The sequence below is a fragment of the Stegastes partitus genome, unplaced genomic scaffold (assembly GCF_000690725.1).
Source record: "Stegastes partitus isolate 25-593 unplaced genomic scaffold, Stegastes_partitus-1.0.2 Scaffold81, whole genome shotgun sequence".
NCBI classification, from domain to species: Eukaryota; Metazoa; Chordata; class Actinopteri; family Pomacentridae; genus Stegastes; species Stegastes partitus.
In genome coordinates this window covers 657,924-673,160 of record NW_007577812.1, presented here as the reverse complement: position 1 = coordinate 673,160, position 15,237 = coordinate 657,924, and the positions used below count along the sequence as shown (strand labels likewise).

Here is a 15,237-nt window from a genome sequence, read left to right as displayed (position 1 = left end):
TGTATAATGAATGAGAGAAAGATCAGAGAGAAGTCACAATTTGTGTAGCATAAATAGTTTATTTCCCCTGTGTCATACCTTATTTCTCCTTATTTCTCCTTTGAGCGCTCGGTTGAGTAGCACTTCTCGGAGTGCGGCCCCTTAAAAGCCCTCATGTGTCTACTAGTTGTGGCAAGTGTGATCAAAGTGTGATTACTTTGCTTAATTAGTTTGAGTCATTTTTTGTGATAAATTGGCCTAAAACTATCCAATAAAGCAGTAAAAACATTTTAAAAATGGAAACAATATTACTATATATGTAGGAAAAATGTGTTTTTTCTGCTTTAATATTGTGTTAATTATTTTGTGACACCTCAGATTGAAATGTGATGCCCACATTGGGAACCATGGATTTTGCTTATGTTGTATTTTATTGGCAAAATATTATTTATAGACATCCGTATCACCTCTCAGGACCTTGGGCGCATGATAATTTTGGTGAGAATAATAGCTTGAAATAACTCAGTTCTTAGGGATCACCACAGTCCTTTGGGTACCGTGTTGCAGTGTCCTTGGTTTGCTTTGGGAGATGGAGCATATTAGCAGTCTTTCTCAGATCCTCTGGTGCACCTGCAATCTCCTGATGTTTAACCCTGGACTTCATTGGAGTGTTGCAGTGATTACAGGCCGTCCTGAGGGACATCGATTGTCCTGCTCCTCCTAGGCAAGCCCCACACAATGCTGACGAATGAACTCGTGGCCCTGCCAAGTCCAATTAACTGTCAGTGCCGCATTGACGAGCTCCTCCGTTTGTTGAGAGTGAAGAAAAACAAACTTTTAATCAAATTTGCCTCCGGGCCCTAGGGTATTTGGGGTTGTATTTTGCATTCCACTGTGTTCTGCCTCGCCTGCAGTCGTGCCACCCTCTCAGAAGGTTATATTGCATGTTGTTTGTGTGAGATAGCAGTTTTCTATCACCTTACTTTAACGGCGGCCCTATCTTTCTACTGTCTGTGCCTGATGAATCATCCAGTGCGAGCATCTTAAAATTGTACACCCACAAAGCAGAATGACAATAGACCAGGAAGCTAGCTCGGCTACACACCGCCATTGTTTTGTATAAAAGATGTTGACCTGTGAAGCAGAATCACAGTATTGTGTCAGTTGTGAGGTATGAGTTTGTCACTAGAAATGCTCTCTCCGTGGCGCCTGAGTGCACGTCAGTGTCGGGAATGTCTATAAGCACCTTTGACTAGTTGATCAATAAAAGCTCAGGTTACGATCTTGCAGAATAGTTTGTGCATTAACATCTCTACAAATACCCTCTGCTAATTCCACCAAGGTCGAGATAAACAAGTCTACTCTCCTCTTCTCTGATTAGAGTAATGCAGACATTAAAAGCCCAGAAATTCAATTAAATTGGTGGCTGTTGCCACAGAGGGAAAAAGGAAAAGGACAAAACGCTAAGAGACGCTATCACATAGCTAGGGCGAACTAAGTGGAACAAAGAGACGTAGCCTGGGATCTAAACATTGACAAAAGGGCATCTGGATGATAAGGATCAAAGGAAATTTTAGAGGAAATGTAATCATTACCAGACATAGGGATGCATTCATGAGGAGCCAATCTGTATTCTGCAGAAACTGGTCCAAAATCAGTAAAGCAGAAATAAAACAGCACAAAAAAAAAAAACAAGGTCAGCGCCACTGAAATGGTCTTTTTGCAGACATCAGCCAAGCACACTTGTGCAGCCAATACAATGTTAAGTCTGAGCTGAGAAGCAGACCTATAGGTGTTCATCGTGTCCTGTAGCATGCACTTCATTAAGACCTTTCAATTGAGTTTAGATGGATAAAAGACAGAAAATGCTGACTTACTGGTTTAGGTACCCGCATCCTCAAAGTGATGAATCTCCCCCTGAGAAATTAGATTTGCAAAGAAACTTGACACCATGTGATTCTCTCAGCCTCACACTTTAAACATTAGCTTGTATTATAATTCTGGGACTCACTTCCATTTCAGGCGTAGGCATACTGTAGTATGAATGACAAAATCGCCCTCCGCCGCAGAACAAAAAGAGGGTTAAGGTCCATAGATCAATATCACTGGTCCTTCCATTGACTCTGAAATAAGGTTTTGGATGGAAATTTTTTTCCTCTTGTATCTTTTGTTTGTCCTTAACAACTTTTAATGAAAAGTGACCGATGATTAAATCTATCTAGTTTTTTTTCACTCATAGTAAATGTCATGTGGACTGAGATTGAGGATTTATGCTCCCCGTGCTGACCCTGCTATTCCCAGACGGCTTGATTCATTTCTTAGCTCCCGTCTTTAATGTAACTACAGTATCTCCCTTCCTCTCCTCTGTCTCTCTGTCACTCGCTCACACAATGCTCTCTAAGTTGCTGTTGTATACTTTTCACTTCACTTTGACTTTGAGAATCGGGGAGAATAATTCATGGGCCTAGCGAGTTTCAGAGACTAGGATAACAACGCCGCTTTCAGAGCCAGCAGTTCATTTGAGATGAACTCCAGGATTTCCTTTTTTTTTTTTTTTTTTTGTGAGAAATCTCCAAAGGGTCTGTATTATCCTGGAGAGATGATGGTATAAAAGAAAAAACTCTTAATCTACAGTTTTTCTGTGTTAATCAAAGGCTGGAGATGTTTTCCTGTTTCTGTCCTTTCATATTGCAGCAGCCATCCATCTATCCGGTGCCGCTACTCTTCTTACCTAATTGAGCTTTACTTGTGAGAGTTAAAATGATGCTTTTCGGGTGTTTTTGGCTCCTTTTTTGACAATTTAAATGTACAGGAGAAAGCTTATATGACGGATAAGTAGATGGAAGCCAGTAAAAATCTTTGCTTAATAACTTTCCTTGCACACAATCTATGTCTGCTGGCATCACTGGTGGTCAGGCAGGTAGAAACTCCCTCCAAGATTTATGGCTTCATGATGAGCATTTGCATAATGTGAGATCATTAAAAAGCAATTATCCGTGTGTTTCCGTGTGCGTGTGTGTTTCTGCATTGTTGGGATTAATTTGGTAGGTGGATAAAAGCACTGATTGTCCATCTTTAAGCTAAATCCTGTCAAGTGTTTACAGTGAGGGACATAACCATATGCTGTAACATGTCGGACACATAAAATAAACAGCCGACAAGTGTTGTTTGCTTACACAGCACTCCACGGAGGGAAACGGTCAAAGGTGTGCAAACAGAATAAACAAGCTCGGTCTAACAGGGTTTTGCGGGATGGATTGGAGCATCACTTGGGACAAAGGTACTGAAGGTCCTGGAAATGTATTTTCTCCACAATTTTCTGAGCACTTTTAGATATTTCACGCAAAGTTTTTAATCTTTGTTTGGTGCACTTGTTTGAAGGACGGGGCGTTTGCATTAGCACTGCATTCAGAAAGCATCTCAGCCAACACAAATGTTGCTCCCATTTCGAGCAGTAAAAACAACATATGGCCTCTACATGGTTAGTCTTGATGCAAAGCAGTCATGTGATGTTAAATTCAAGAATACCACAAATACACTTAATGTACAGCAGAGCAGCAAATGAATATCATTCACTGCTTTCATTTTTTTCCCCGTCTGTGGCATCATTATCTTGCCAACAATTAATAACACAGTACACCCTGATCGCTCTGACAGATCCATGTTTTGTTCGGGTTGACGCCTCCTCAGCATCGCGTCTCGCTGCCTTGTGCCCCGGCTGTAGGAAAAAAAACAAATGCACCCCAATACGTCTAAGCACCTGTCAGGACGTTACAACATTTAAGTAAAAATTTGATGATGGTTGCTTTGTCTGATAATGTTGTCGGGTTTCTGTAAATCAAGTCTGATCTCACAGTCCAGATGAGCAGACTTCAAATGCGTGTTCAAGGTTGAACGGAAATTCTTGAAACCAGGTTTTCAGGGATTTTTCAAATGGACGCACCAGCCGTCTATTAAAGCTTAACAACCTTAAGAGGGGCAATTACATTAATAACATTACTCACCTCCCAAAAATCTCTTTTTCTTTTGTATGTTTTCTCTGTCCTAAGTTTAAGTTTGACAGCTAATTATTAGGAATGAAATTATGCTGCAGGAGTGATGAAAGAATTTTCTGTGGACGTTTTGAAACATTTTCCACTGTGAAAACTCATTAACGATACACTAAAATTTAACTGTAATAATTTAAAGCTGACCACTGTCAACTTCTGCTGAAGGATTGAAGTGCAAATCTTTCACAGCCATGTTTCAGATCTTGTAGAGAGTATTTGGTGCTGATAACACTGTGGTTGGTTAATACTGAGGTACATTTCTGGTAAATAAAGTCTTGGAACTGTCTCACTTCCTCCTGTTTACATCTGAGCTTTTGTCTGAGACTCATGTGTCATGGATTTTTATTCAAGGTGGACGTACACGTTTGTTGGAACTGATTCATAGGGTTGTCGTTGTAGATGATGTGCTGACTGAGTGCTGTGGTATTTTAAAGAGACCTTCATGGATAAGTGGACTTGGTCACCTGTGTTTTACCTTAACAACAACCCTATGTTCTCACATTTAGAGCTTAAACTGTCGATTTATTGATCCATCAGTAACAAAATATGATTGGCAACTATCTTAAATACTTTTTTAGGCAAAAATGCGAAATATTCTCTAGTTACAGTGCAGATTATGGTGATTTTCTTTGATAATACACCAAGTTTTGGGAAATTCTGAAGAGTTTGTCAAATAAACCAGAGATTTGACATCACGTTAGGTTTTTGGGAAATTTGGATAATATCTTTTGGTATTTTCTAACACTTTGATGAATGAGTAGTAGGTTGATGATTGAGAGCAACTAATCAGCAGATTAATCAACAATGGAAATAATCATCAGCTGCAGCATTATTCACATTAAAAGACAACAACAAAATGTGTTTTTCTGTAGTTTTATTTGGTTTTAGCTAGAGCTCTGGATTTAATTTTTAAAATGTATTTTTCAGTTACGATGTGAGTCAAAAGATAGCACTGAATCCACCGGTGATTGTATCCAGGTTGCATCGGTGACCTACAGGTGAAAGAAAATCATTCAAATTCAAAATGTTGAATAAATAAAGCTACTCGGTTACCTTTTAAAAATGATTTGAGATGATATGCCATTCTCACTGCTTAGTATTGATAATTTGAGCATAATGATCACTTCTGTCAAACACGCTGTGAAATTAAAGCCTCTCCGTGGTGTGATATTGAATGTGCTATGTCGTGTGACTCCGTGGGGCTTGCCCTTACAGCTGCAGGCTGCCGGATGTTGTTTGTTCAGTGTGGCCGAGTGTGGGGGTGCTAATTTTTGTGGTTTTGTTTGGCGATGCACAAAACAGAACCTGCTTTTATAATCTGCTATTTTTGAGCACAGCAGCCTGGCGTACACATAGATAATTGATGTCATGTAGATTTTAAAAACAGACTGGTTTTAAAAAATCTCTTTCAAGCCTGCACCTCCTGATAGCAAGTCCTAAATTCACCCCTGCTGTCTCTGATAAAAACTTGTATACTCACATGAGACTCCGTTCATACAGTAATATTTACATTATGCACTCAGAGGGGCACTAATTAGCACCATGTACACACATTTAACAACTTTCTCTACTTTAGCCCCTGATTTATTAGGATGATTTATGCAAATACGTTTATTCACAAATCTGTAATTAGGATATCCGAGGCACAACAATAGCCACTTGCACTGCAGCAAAATGCAAAACAGTGGTTCTTTTACCAAAAGAGCCCCATATGACTTTACTGAAGTAACCAGGCACACAAGTGGCGATGAGATGAAGAACTGCCATGTTTTCAAGTGTTTTCTCTTCATTTTGTATTTTATTTCTTTTATAAATTTTGCCTCTCTGCAGCCATTAAAAAAACAAAAGTATTCTTACTCTTGTTGTTTGCTACTGGATCTATCGCACACACAAACAAACAGATCTGTGCTGATGGATTTCTCAGGGTAAGCGGATGTGCCTTAAACTCTGGCTTACCTGCTTACCTTTTATAAAATATTAATACCCCACTTTAAAATACTCCACTGCAAGCAAAAGTCCTGCACTGTAGTTTTCTCTTTGTTAAAAATAAAGAGGTATTGAGAAAAGTGCACATAATAGTCAGTGCATGATAGCATTTAATCACAAATACTGATGCATTATTATGCAAACAGAACTTTATTATCTCATTATAGTTGTTAATGACACTTTTGAAAGTAATCGCTAGCGTGTCTGGCTTTGACATACATTTAGTTCGGCTTTGCCTATGGAACGTATACGGAGCAGCAGCAGCGGTGGGGGTGCCCTTATTGGCCTTCTATGAATGTCCATCGGTCTCCCCTCTGTGACTGAACCCCGTCACATTGACTGCTGTTGCCCCATGGCAGATTCTACTTCATTCTAATTAGAATTAATAATTGAAAATAGGAAATCAATGTGTGCAAATTAAGTGTGGTAACAGTTGGTTTTATCGGGTTGACATTGTTTTTTTGAGCGGCCGCGCCATACCCGGCGACTGATTTACTATTGTGTGTCATGTCTGTGATGCCGCACAATCGTGGCTTTATTTATACTCCAGTCACTGTGTATGGTTGTGCACTGCAGATAAAACGTCCACCTCTGCTCTGATTGCTTTTTTCGCTGTTGTCCTGTGGCTAGAGAGCAAGAGGGTTTGTTTTCTGCAGGACAGGGTGAAGGGTAAATTATTAATTGGAAGGAGCAGTGGGCTGTGTAACCATTTGCTGATCCAGAAGCTTTCATGAGCCGTGTCAAGTTCTGTAGAACAAGTGACGGGTTTATTGCACGGCGGCAACGCATTTCTCACAGCCTGCTTGCATTACTGCTCAACACGGCTGGTTTTATTAGAAAGAAAGGGCCGCCCTGTTTAAGTAGCATCACTTTTAAGTGCTTGTTTAGTATAAAGCATGAGATGACCTGGCCTTGTCTGCCTTGGTCAACCGCTGGACCTGTTAACCCCGTTAGAGCTGTGCTGCAGAGGAGCTGGCTGGCACCTGCAGCGCTCGTATTGATCCGGGTTCACATCCTGAGTAGAACTCAGACAAATGATCAGATCCTTGGGATAAACAAGTGGGCCTGACTTTTTAATCAGTAATGCATAGTCCTAAAAGAATTAAGTTATTCACTCATTAGTTTTGTGGTTCCAAATAGGCAACAGTCAGATCTCGTTACTTCTTATCCAACTGCGAGGTGGTATCTGGAGGGAGCATATGGTGCATTACAGTGAAGCGTCTGAGCAGCTAACTCTCTTCACAGAGGAGCTGTGTTATGTTGTGTTGTGGGCTTGGCCGTGCTGCTCGTCCCCCCAGGGGAAATGTGAACACACAGGGGCTCAGCTAAGATGAATTAGGGCAGGACAAAAGACACGCCCCACAGCAGAAGCTGCAGCACGCTGTTATTCCAATTCAGCAGAACGGCCCCCATGACTATTGGCAGTTTCTTCTGTATATTTAGAAATTCATTTGTCAAGCTTTCATGGACGTAACTAAACTTCTTTACTTGTCGTGTCTGGATTTTCTGGGGGCTAATAAATAACCGTGTAATAGGTGTCAGCAGAACATGGATGAGACAGTAGGGGCCTGTCTTGTAGCATATTGGCAGCTTTTGCAGCCCCAAGTTTAACAAAGCTGAGAGACATTTATCACTCAGAGCAAATTTACCACTTTACACAACAATCATCACTTTCCCTGTAGACCCCAGTACGAGTCCTGCCTGCTTTTCACTCTATTAGTCTGCGTCATTGAGTCGGGGAGCTATGATGAATAGCTGAATGTTGAGCCGGGCTTTTATTGAATAACTCCTGTTACAAATAGTTCATATTGACTGAAGAGCGGAATATTACATATTCTTGTGTCAGCTAAATTGTGGAACGAATTGTTTCATTGTTCCTTTATAGAATATAATTTTAACATTTAAAATGTCCAAAGAAAGCCTGTCTCTTTATGCCGTTTTTAAGTGGTGACTTGTCGGCATTAATTCTGGCCATGAAGTGTAATTTGAAAATTCAGATCTGTCAAAGGAAGAAAGAAAGGGGGGGAAAAAAAGAAAGGAAAACAGAACAAAGCTGATGGTACAAAGTGTGAATCAGACAATGTGAAAGTCAGATGTAATGCAGGAGACTCATTAAGACAATCTCTGCTAAAAAGTAAGAGAGGAGTAAAAGGCCCTCCAAAGCCAGAGCACTTTGCCTTCTAATGTCTTTAGTAAAGTTATTCCTCGAGTGTCAACAGTGTGTGTTAATAATAGTTATGTGACAGTGAGTGACTCAGGCGGTGGGGAGTCGGGCTGCGTGCCAAATATTCCAATAGCAGTAATGTGGTTGTTCCCAGTTAATGTTGGCAAAGCAGCGAGCGTCCGTCTGCACCGACCACCTCGAGTGGCCGGCATTTATACCAGACGTGATTGTAATTGAAGTTTGCTTTTGCCCTGCACCCAGCTGAATAAATGAAGTATAAAAGTCGGGCGCCATTTGAATGGGGGAAGAGATATCCAGTGTTTAAAGAGCTTGACTCAGGCCCTCATTTTGAATTTAGCTTTGAGAAGCTTACGGCAGCTCTCTGTGCCACAGACTTCTCCTCATAGAGAACAGTGACAAACATTTTGCTGCAGAAGCCAAGTTCAGGAGAACATCTGAATGAAGTCAGCTGCTGAAAGCTGTTTGGTTTTAATCCTGTTGCAACCAGCCCCTGATTATGCAGACTCTTGAGCACACTTCAAAGCTCAGCACCACCATGATGGCTCTCTCAGCTCATTCTTTGGACATCACCTTCAAAAGTTTACTACCTGCCTGTAGCCCTCGTCGTGATCTGTTTTGTTCCAGCCAAGGGGATTTTACCCAGCATCTTGGGATTGGACCTTTCCCTGTGTGTGAGGCTATCCACATTCTAACTGTTATGCATTATGAGCTCTGAGAGTCCAGACTGGCTGCTGTATGTGTCCTCTAGTTAGGCACACTGACCCAGGCCAGACCAGTTAATGGGTTGGAGTGCAACTTCTCTAGTTTCAGACTTGTGTGGGTTTTGTTGCCTACACACCACAACCCACTGGGGTCCTCATCACCGCACACAATTTAACTGCACTGTCTAGAAGCAGAAGCCTTCATGCTACATGCTACTTTCTTGTGCTCTTACTCTCTGTTTTTGCCCGCAGCTCATCATGAACTCTGACTCCTTAATCACAGTTAAATGCTGTCAGCGCTGGGAAGTGAGAGACTACTGGGTAAAGTTTGAGAACCTCTGTGTAGGAGAGAGACAGCGAGATAATGGGCTTTGCTCTCAATGTGCTGAGGCCTCTAACTGCAAGCTAAAGAAGGTTTAAAACTTCAAATGGTAACATTTGTTGAGCTCCTAAGCACCAGAAAAGTCTGCAAATTAAGCGCTGGATAGATTTTTGGTTTATTTCTGTTTTCCTCTGCCTCTTTGGATTTTTTATGTTTTTTTACTGACACTATATTTTGAGTTATACATGTAAGGATATAAAATGCTCTCTCTATTAAAGTGGTCAAGGTTTGAGCTGAAACCAGAGATGATGATGCCCCTAGTTATATAGACACTATTTTTCTGCCATGCTGAGGGAGCACTGTTGAGCTGAGGGAGCTCTGATGAGTGCTTATAGACTGCTAAACCTAGTTCCAGCTAAACTGCTCATCCATTACCACCGCCGCCCGCACACACCTCAGATTTAATGTTCCAGGGTCGTTTGCGTGGCAGCAGCTCAACCTTCAGGGAACTCATTCATGCCAGACTGGAGGCCTGGAGCAGATTAGATCAAATCAATGTGAGCCCTGTAATGTGGCCTCTAGTCTGTCCAACCGCAGAAGTAATACTGCGCTGGCCCAGTGTTTCGGGACCCCCTTCAGGGCAAACCTGTCTGCATCAGGGAAGGGCTGATCATCTTCCTGCTGTGTACCTGGAAAAACAGGCTTCGGTGCCGACCATGAAACAGGGTTCATTAAGCTCCCGCTCTGGCTGATCACAGCTCTGGCAAAGCGAGCATACAAGGAGGGGGTGTGGTGTCTTTACATTTACAACTGAGTCTGCGGTGATGTGAGAATCAATAGTGGAATATTCACCGTCCCGGCGGCTGTGCCAGCCTGGATCTCAAGCTGGGCTTTTATGTGAGGCAATACAGCTGCTGCTGCTGAACGGGAGACATAAGGCCGTACCAATCACTTAAATCATAGCACCTCAGAAGAACAATTACCCTGCTGGGAGTGAAGACTGACTACTACCCCGGCCCAGTGCTGATTGTTCATCACGTTGATGCCGGTTGTTCATTTAACCTTGAAAATTAGCTGTTTGCATGCAGTTTATGGGACTTATTGAGTTTTTCTAAACAGACCAATTTCCTAAGGAATGTGGGAATTGCTTGTTTTACATCATTCCCTCAGGTGCCACTTAATTATGTCACATAGCTCTGCATTAACTCATGTAAAGCGGCCGGTTTATATACCTTTACCAATCTGCAAACAGAAAGACTATCTTTTCTGTTCATCGTTACCGCTGGAGGCTCGGGGATATTTGCTTAGTTGACACAGAGGATTGAATATTGTCTCACTCCAAATGAAACCTCTCTGCACTGCTATTCCAAGTTCAGTACAGTAAGTCAGTTAGTACATTTAGCAGTTACAGCAGATAGTTTCACTATCTCCAGCACCTTAAGATTTTTCTTCCATCAGCTATTTTGACAGCTAAAGTTGCACCTGAAAAAAAAAAGGTGTTAAAAAACATTAAAGTAGAAAACTGTTATGTATGAAAAAACAACTTGTTTCTCGTGCTCATCTTTGAGTCCTCTTTTGCTCTTCCCTACAGTCACTGAGAGGTGTGAACAGCTTGCACATGTGCTTTCATTTTTGCAAATTAAATTCAGGGTGTTGTTAGGACCTTTCTCTGTGACGGCTGCGGTATGTCAACATCACACATATAGTCAGTCTGGTGTTTCACCACCCATTTCTTAGCAATAGATCCCTGTTTTGCACCTGTTTGATCATTTAATTTTGCTTGTTGGTAATGTATGGTTGAAGCCACTTTAGAAGGAAAGGATCAGGATTTTGAGTTTAAGGTATTTTTGATATTAACACTGAATCTAATGACTCATAATTATTTGGGATATAAATAGGGGTCTGCTTGTAGTAAAAAACAAAATTTAAAAAAAAGGTAGTGTCCAATCTCCCACACTTTTTTCACAGGATGTTGTGGAGAACCAAAAAATTAGAAATAAACCAACTAAAAAAATAGAGTGAAACTTAAACATATATGACCAGAAAAACTCCAAACCCTGAATGAATGGCCCACTTGTTCAGTGCCTGCAGTGAACTACACACATTAGCTGCAAGAGCTTTGTATTAACACAGCAGGAGATATTGTGCTCACTGTGTATCTGACAGTTTGTTTTGATGTCCTTCTTTCCCCTGCAATTGATTGATTAATGCAGCTTTAATAGTAAAAGATAAATTACAGCTGTGACCTATTTGGTAATTATGCTCTTAGCATTAGGAGCCTTTTTTTGTAAAATGAGATCTGTGTTAGAAAACGATTGTTTTGGAGGCGGAGAGCTGCCAAGATGTGGTAATTGAAAGCTTAAGTTGTAAAACTTCAAGCTTTGAAAGGTGCAGTATGCGTCACAATTAAGGCATTTATATGCCAAGGTTATTGTTGGTGGTAAAAAGGTAACAGACATAATAGAAATATTGATATGAAATCAATCTGAAAGTGAGAGATCATCAACAGGCATCTTATGTAAAAGGCCTATATTTGTTCGTTTAAAGTATGTTTGTCAAGAGTTTTTAGATTATGCAAGCTGTCTGGAAAGTAGCTTTCTTTTGTCACTTATCTTAGACACAAAGTGGTTGCAGCTTCATTCATGTTTTGTAACATATATTGATAGCAGTTGTCTAGTGTTACTGACTTTATATTGTACAACATTCACCACAGTCGTGTTTGTGAGCGTGAAACGGCAGATCAGCGGTCTCCTCTTGATTTCCAACTAGAATCCTACCTGCTCGGAGTTCTGCATGTTCTTCCTGTGTTTGTGAGTCCATCCCTCTCAGTATGTGTGAGTGAGTGTCTGACGGTGTGATGGGCAGCGACCTGTGGAGGGTGTTCCTCTGCTTTTTGCCCAGGGCATCCTTGGATACCTGCCTGCACTCATATGACCCTGAGCAGGAGTGAAGACAGTGAATGAATTTAAAAGATATAGCTGGTGATATTCTACATTTTACATTGTTGTAAAATCCATGAAAAGACCAAAGCCTGTAATGCATTATTAAAGCACAGCTCGAAGTAGCCTACGTTGTTGACATCTCTACCTTATCTCTGGTTCTCAGCCCCAAGCTCGTTTATTCCTGCTGAAGATGCGAATCAAGTCTTGATTTTATAGCTTCAGTTTTTTAAAAAAAGGATAAATATTTCCCCAAAACCTCATTTAAGAAACACTCAAACAGAAGAATTTAGTGGTGGGTGTTGCTCAGGTCGGTTTATGTGGGATGAACTCATGAACTACAGTGCAGTGTTTTTGAAAATAAAGAAACATGTTACCAAGTGAAACGGTGTGGCGCATTTATGAGTTTTTGACTGAGGTTCCTGGCACAGAGGAATACTCTACATCAGCCTTTAGCTACACATATTTTAACAGCAGCTCATAGCTCATTGTTTTCATCTGCTCTTGCAATTTGTCGACAGCAAAAGAAACATCACAAGTTTTATCCTTTAAGATAAAAAAAAAACACACACACACTAAAACATTTAATTGAACCGATAGAAAAGGAATAATGTAGGCAGGCAGGAAGCTTATGAAGCACTGTTAGGCAGTAGTTTTAATACTATAACAATGAGAAGTAATTAGTTGGCAGAAATAATTCCCTTGAACATTTAATATTAATGATGAACTATTACATGTTTTACAGGAATTCATTTATGAGTAATTTTATTACTTTATTGGCTTTTACATAACCATTATGATTTGGGTAAATGCTGGTGCATATTCTCTTTGTTTTGTTGCTCTGGCCCGTTTGATTCCACTTCTCTCTGTGCCTGCAGGCTGTGAGAGTGACTACTGGGGACCTCACTGCAGTAATCGGTGCCAATGCCAAAATGGGGCTAAGTGCAACCCCATCACAGGCGCCTGTGTCTGCACTGATGGCTACCAGGGATGGCGTTGCGAGGAGCCCTGTGAGCACGGTTACTATGGCAAGATGTGCCAGTTACCCTGCCAGTGTCTCAATGGTGCCACCTGCAACCACGAGACAGGAGAGTGCATCTGTGCACCGGGATACACAGGGGCTTTGTGAGTACTAGTAACATATTTACTCCTTTGGCACTTTTTGTTTAAAAAAAAAAAAAAAAAAAGGCACTTTTTGTTTAAAAAAAAAAAAAAACAAACCCACATTGACGTGTGCTGATGCAAAGAGCTGCAGGCGAACACAGGTTATATGTGTGAGACATTTGACTCTTGACAGCTGTGGAGAGCGATGCCCCTCCGGTAGTCACGGGCCTCAGTGTGAACAGCGCTGCCCCTGCCAGAACGGAGGAACGTGTCACCACATCACTGGAGATTGTTCCTGCCCTGCTGGGTGGACGGTAGGTCACACAAGCAAAACGGCACAAAGAGGAAAAGGCCTGAGAGAGGAAAATGGTCCTTGGTGTTGCAGACAAAAACATTTAGGTCTCTAATGTAGTCCTACAGACATGTTGAGAACACGAAACTTTAAAGTAGAACTTTGAAATCTCTTGTGGGGAGAATGATCACTTTTTGACTTTTTCATTAATTTGAGCTTTCTGAAGATCATGTGTGAAAATATTGTAAAACCAAGAACTATGTAGTGTATTTCTAGAATGTCATACTTTCACTTCCACTCTAAGTTGGTGGTGAACATGCTGCAAGGATAAATCAGTAGGTCTGCATTGTCCAAGCGTCAGCAAAGTTAAAGAGTTTAGTCTCAGGCACTAAAGTTCTGGTGAGATTTAGTTGTGAGCGATGCGTCTCATATGGTGCTTTGTTGGATGCTTTTCAAAGGGTTCGGTTTGTGCCCAGCCCTGCCCTCTTGGCAAGTACGGCATCAACTGCAGCAAAGACTGTTCCTGTCGTAATGGCGGACTGTGCGACCACATCACGGGGCAGTGCCAATGCGCAGCTGGCTTCAGTGGACGCAGGTACGCAGCTGACACTTCTGGCAAACAGAGCCACCAATTACTATGCACAAAAAGCCTTTTGTGAAGTACTCTGCGCAAACTTTTGTACTCCTACTTTGAAAATAGGTCAGACAATGGCATGATTTATTGATATTAGTATTTAATGCAAAAGGATGGTTTCATGCAGTTACACATTAAACAGTCACTCATTGACCTATTCTCTTTGTTGACTTCTAAATGAGGGACAAACCTGGCTGTTCTTTTAAAAGATAAAGAAAAAGCCAGAATAATCTCACACTCAAGAGAAAGAAGCATTTATAAATGCCCATTAGTCCATTTGAAGGTGGATTGGAAGCTTTTAATAGGAGTGTTCATGTTTAATTAATCTTGTACTTCATGCTGGCCAGCAAGGTTTCATGTCTTCAGCCTTCATCCTCATCCACTCCCAGCCTGTCCATTGATCTCACCATGGGCTACATGCTGTTTGGATTCTGCTCATTAATTATAAGTAATGGGCTTATATTAAGGTCTCATTGAAATCCACAGATCTTTTTAGCTCCCCATGCCTGCCGGAGCAGCCCAGAGCAGCCCGAGTTTATTAGTTCAGCTAGAGCAATTGTCTCTTGGATGGAAACACTTCCTTTACAAGACCTTTCCTTTACTTTATTATTTTGCAAAATTGCCCTCATTCATTTTGTCAGTGGCAGGTGAATTAACCTGCCAGGAATAATCTGAGATTGTGTTAGCCCTCACCCTCTCCTGTCTAGTATAATAATACTATTGTCCCTTGATAAAACTAAAGCTGGGGTAATTTAAACATGAAACATAACTGGACCATTTTATAATGTAATTGAGCTATTTGTAATAGCTTTGTTAGACTCTTGAGACATATAATCCACTCGGGTTGCATAGTTAAGTCAGTATATTTAAGTGAAAAAATAATCCATTTTCTGATCCACTTTAATGCTTCATATAGAGAAACTCTTGAGAAATTTTAATTTCTATAGCTGATGACGATTAGCAAGTCTTGTCTGACCCCTGCAGAGATGCAGCTCACAGCAGGGAGACACCCTGACATGAACTTGTTGAAATTTGACCATGCTGGT

General features: G+C 41.1%; 1 protein-coding gene across 1 annotated transcript in view; it reads left to right on the top strand.

Moving 5' to 3' along the window:
- megf11 (multiple EGF-like-domains 11) overlaps positions 1-15,237 on the top strand; it is a 49,567-nt gene that overhangs the window by 13,036 nt on the left and 21,294 nt on the right. The window contains exons 5-7 of the mRNA XM_008276835.1: positions 13,040-13,286; positions 13,459-13,579; positions 14,016-14,152. Of these exons, the coding sequence (XP_008275057.1) occupies positions 13,040-13,286; positions 13,459-13,579; positions 14,016-14,152 (505 nt within the window). The remainder of the gene's footprint in view (positions 1-13,039; positions 13,287-13,458; positions 13,580-14,015; positions 14,153-15,237) is intronic.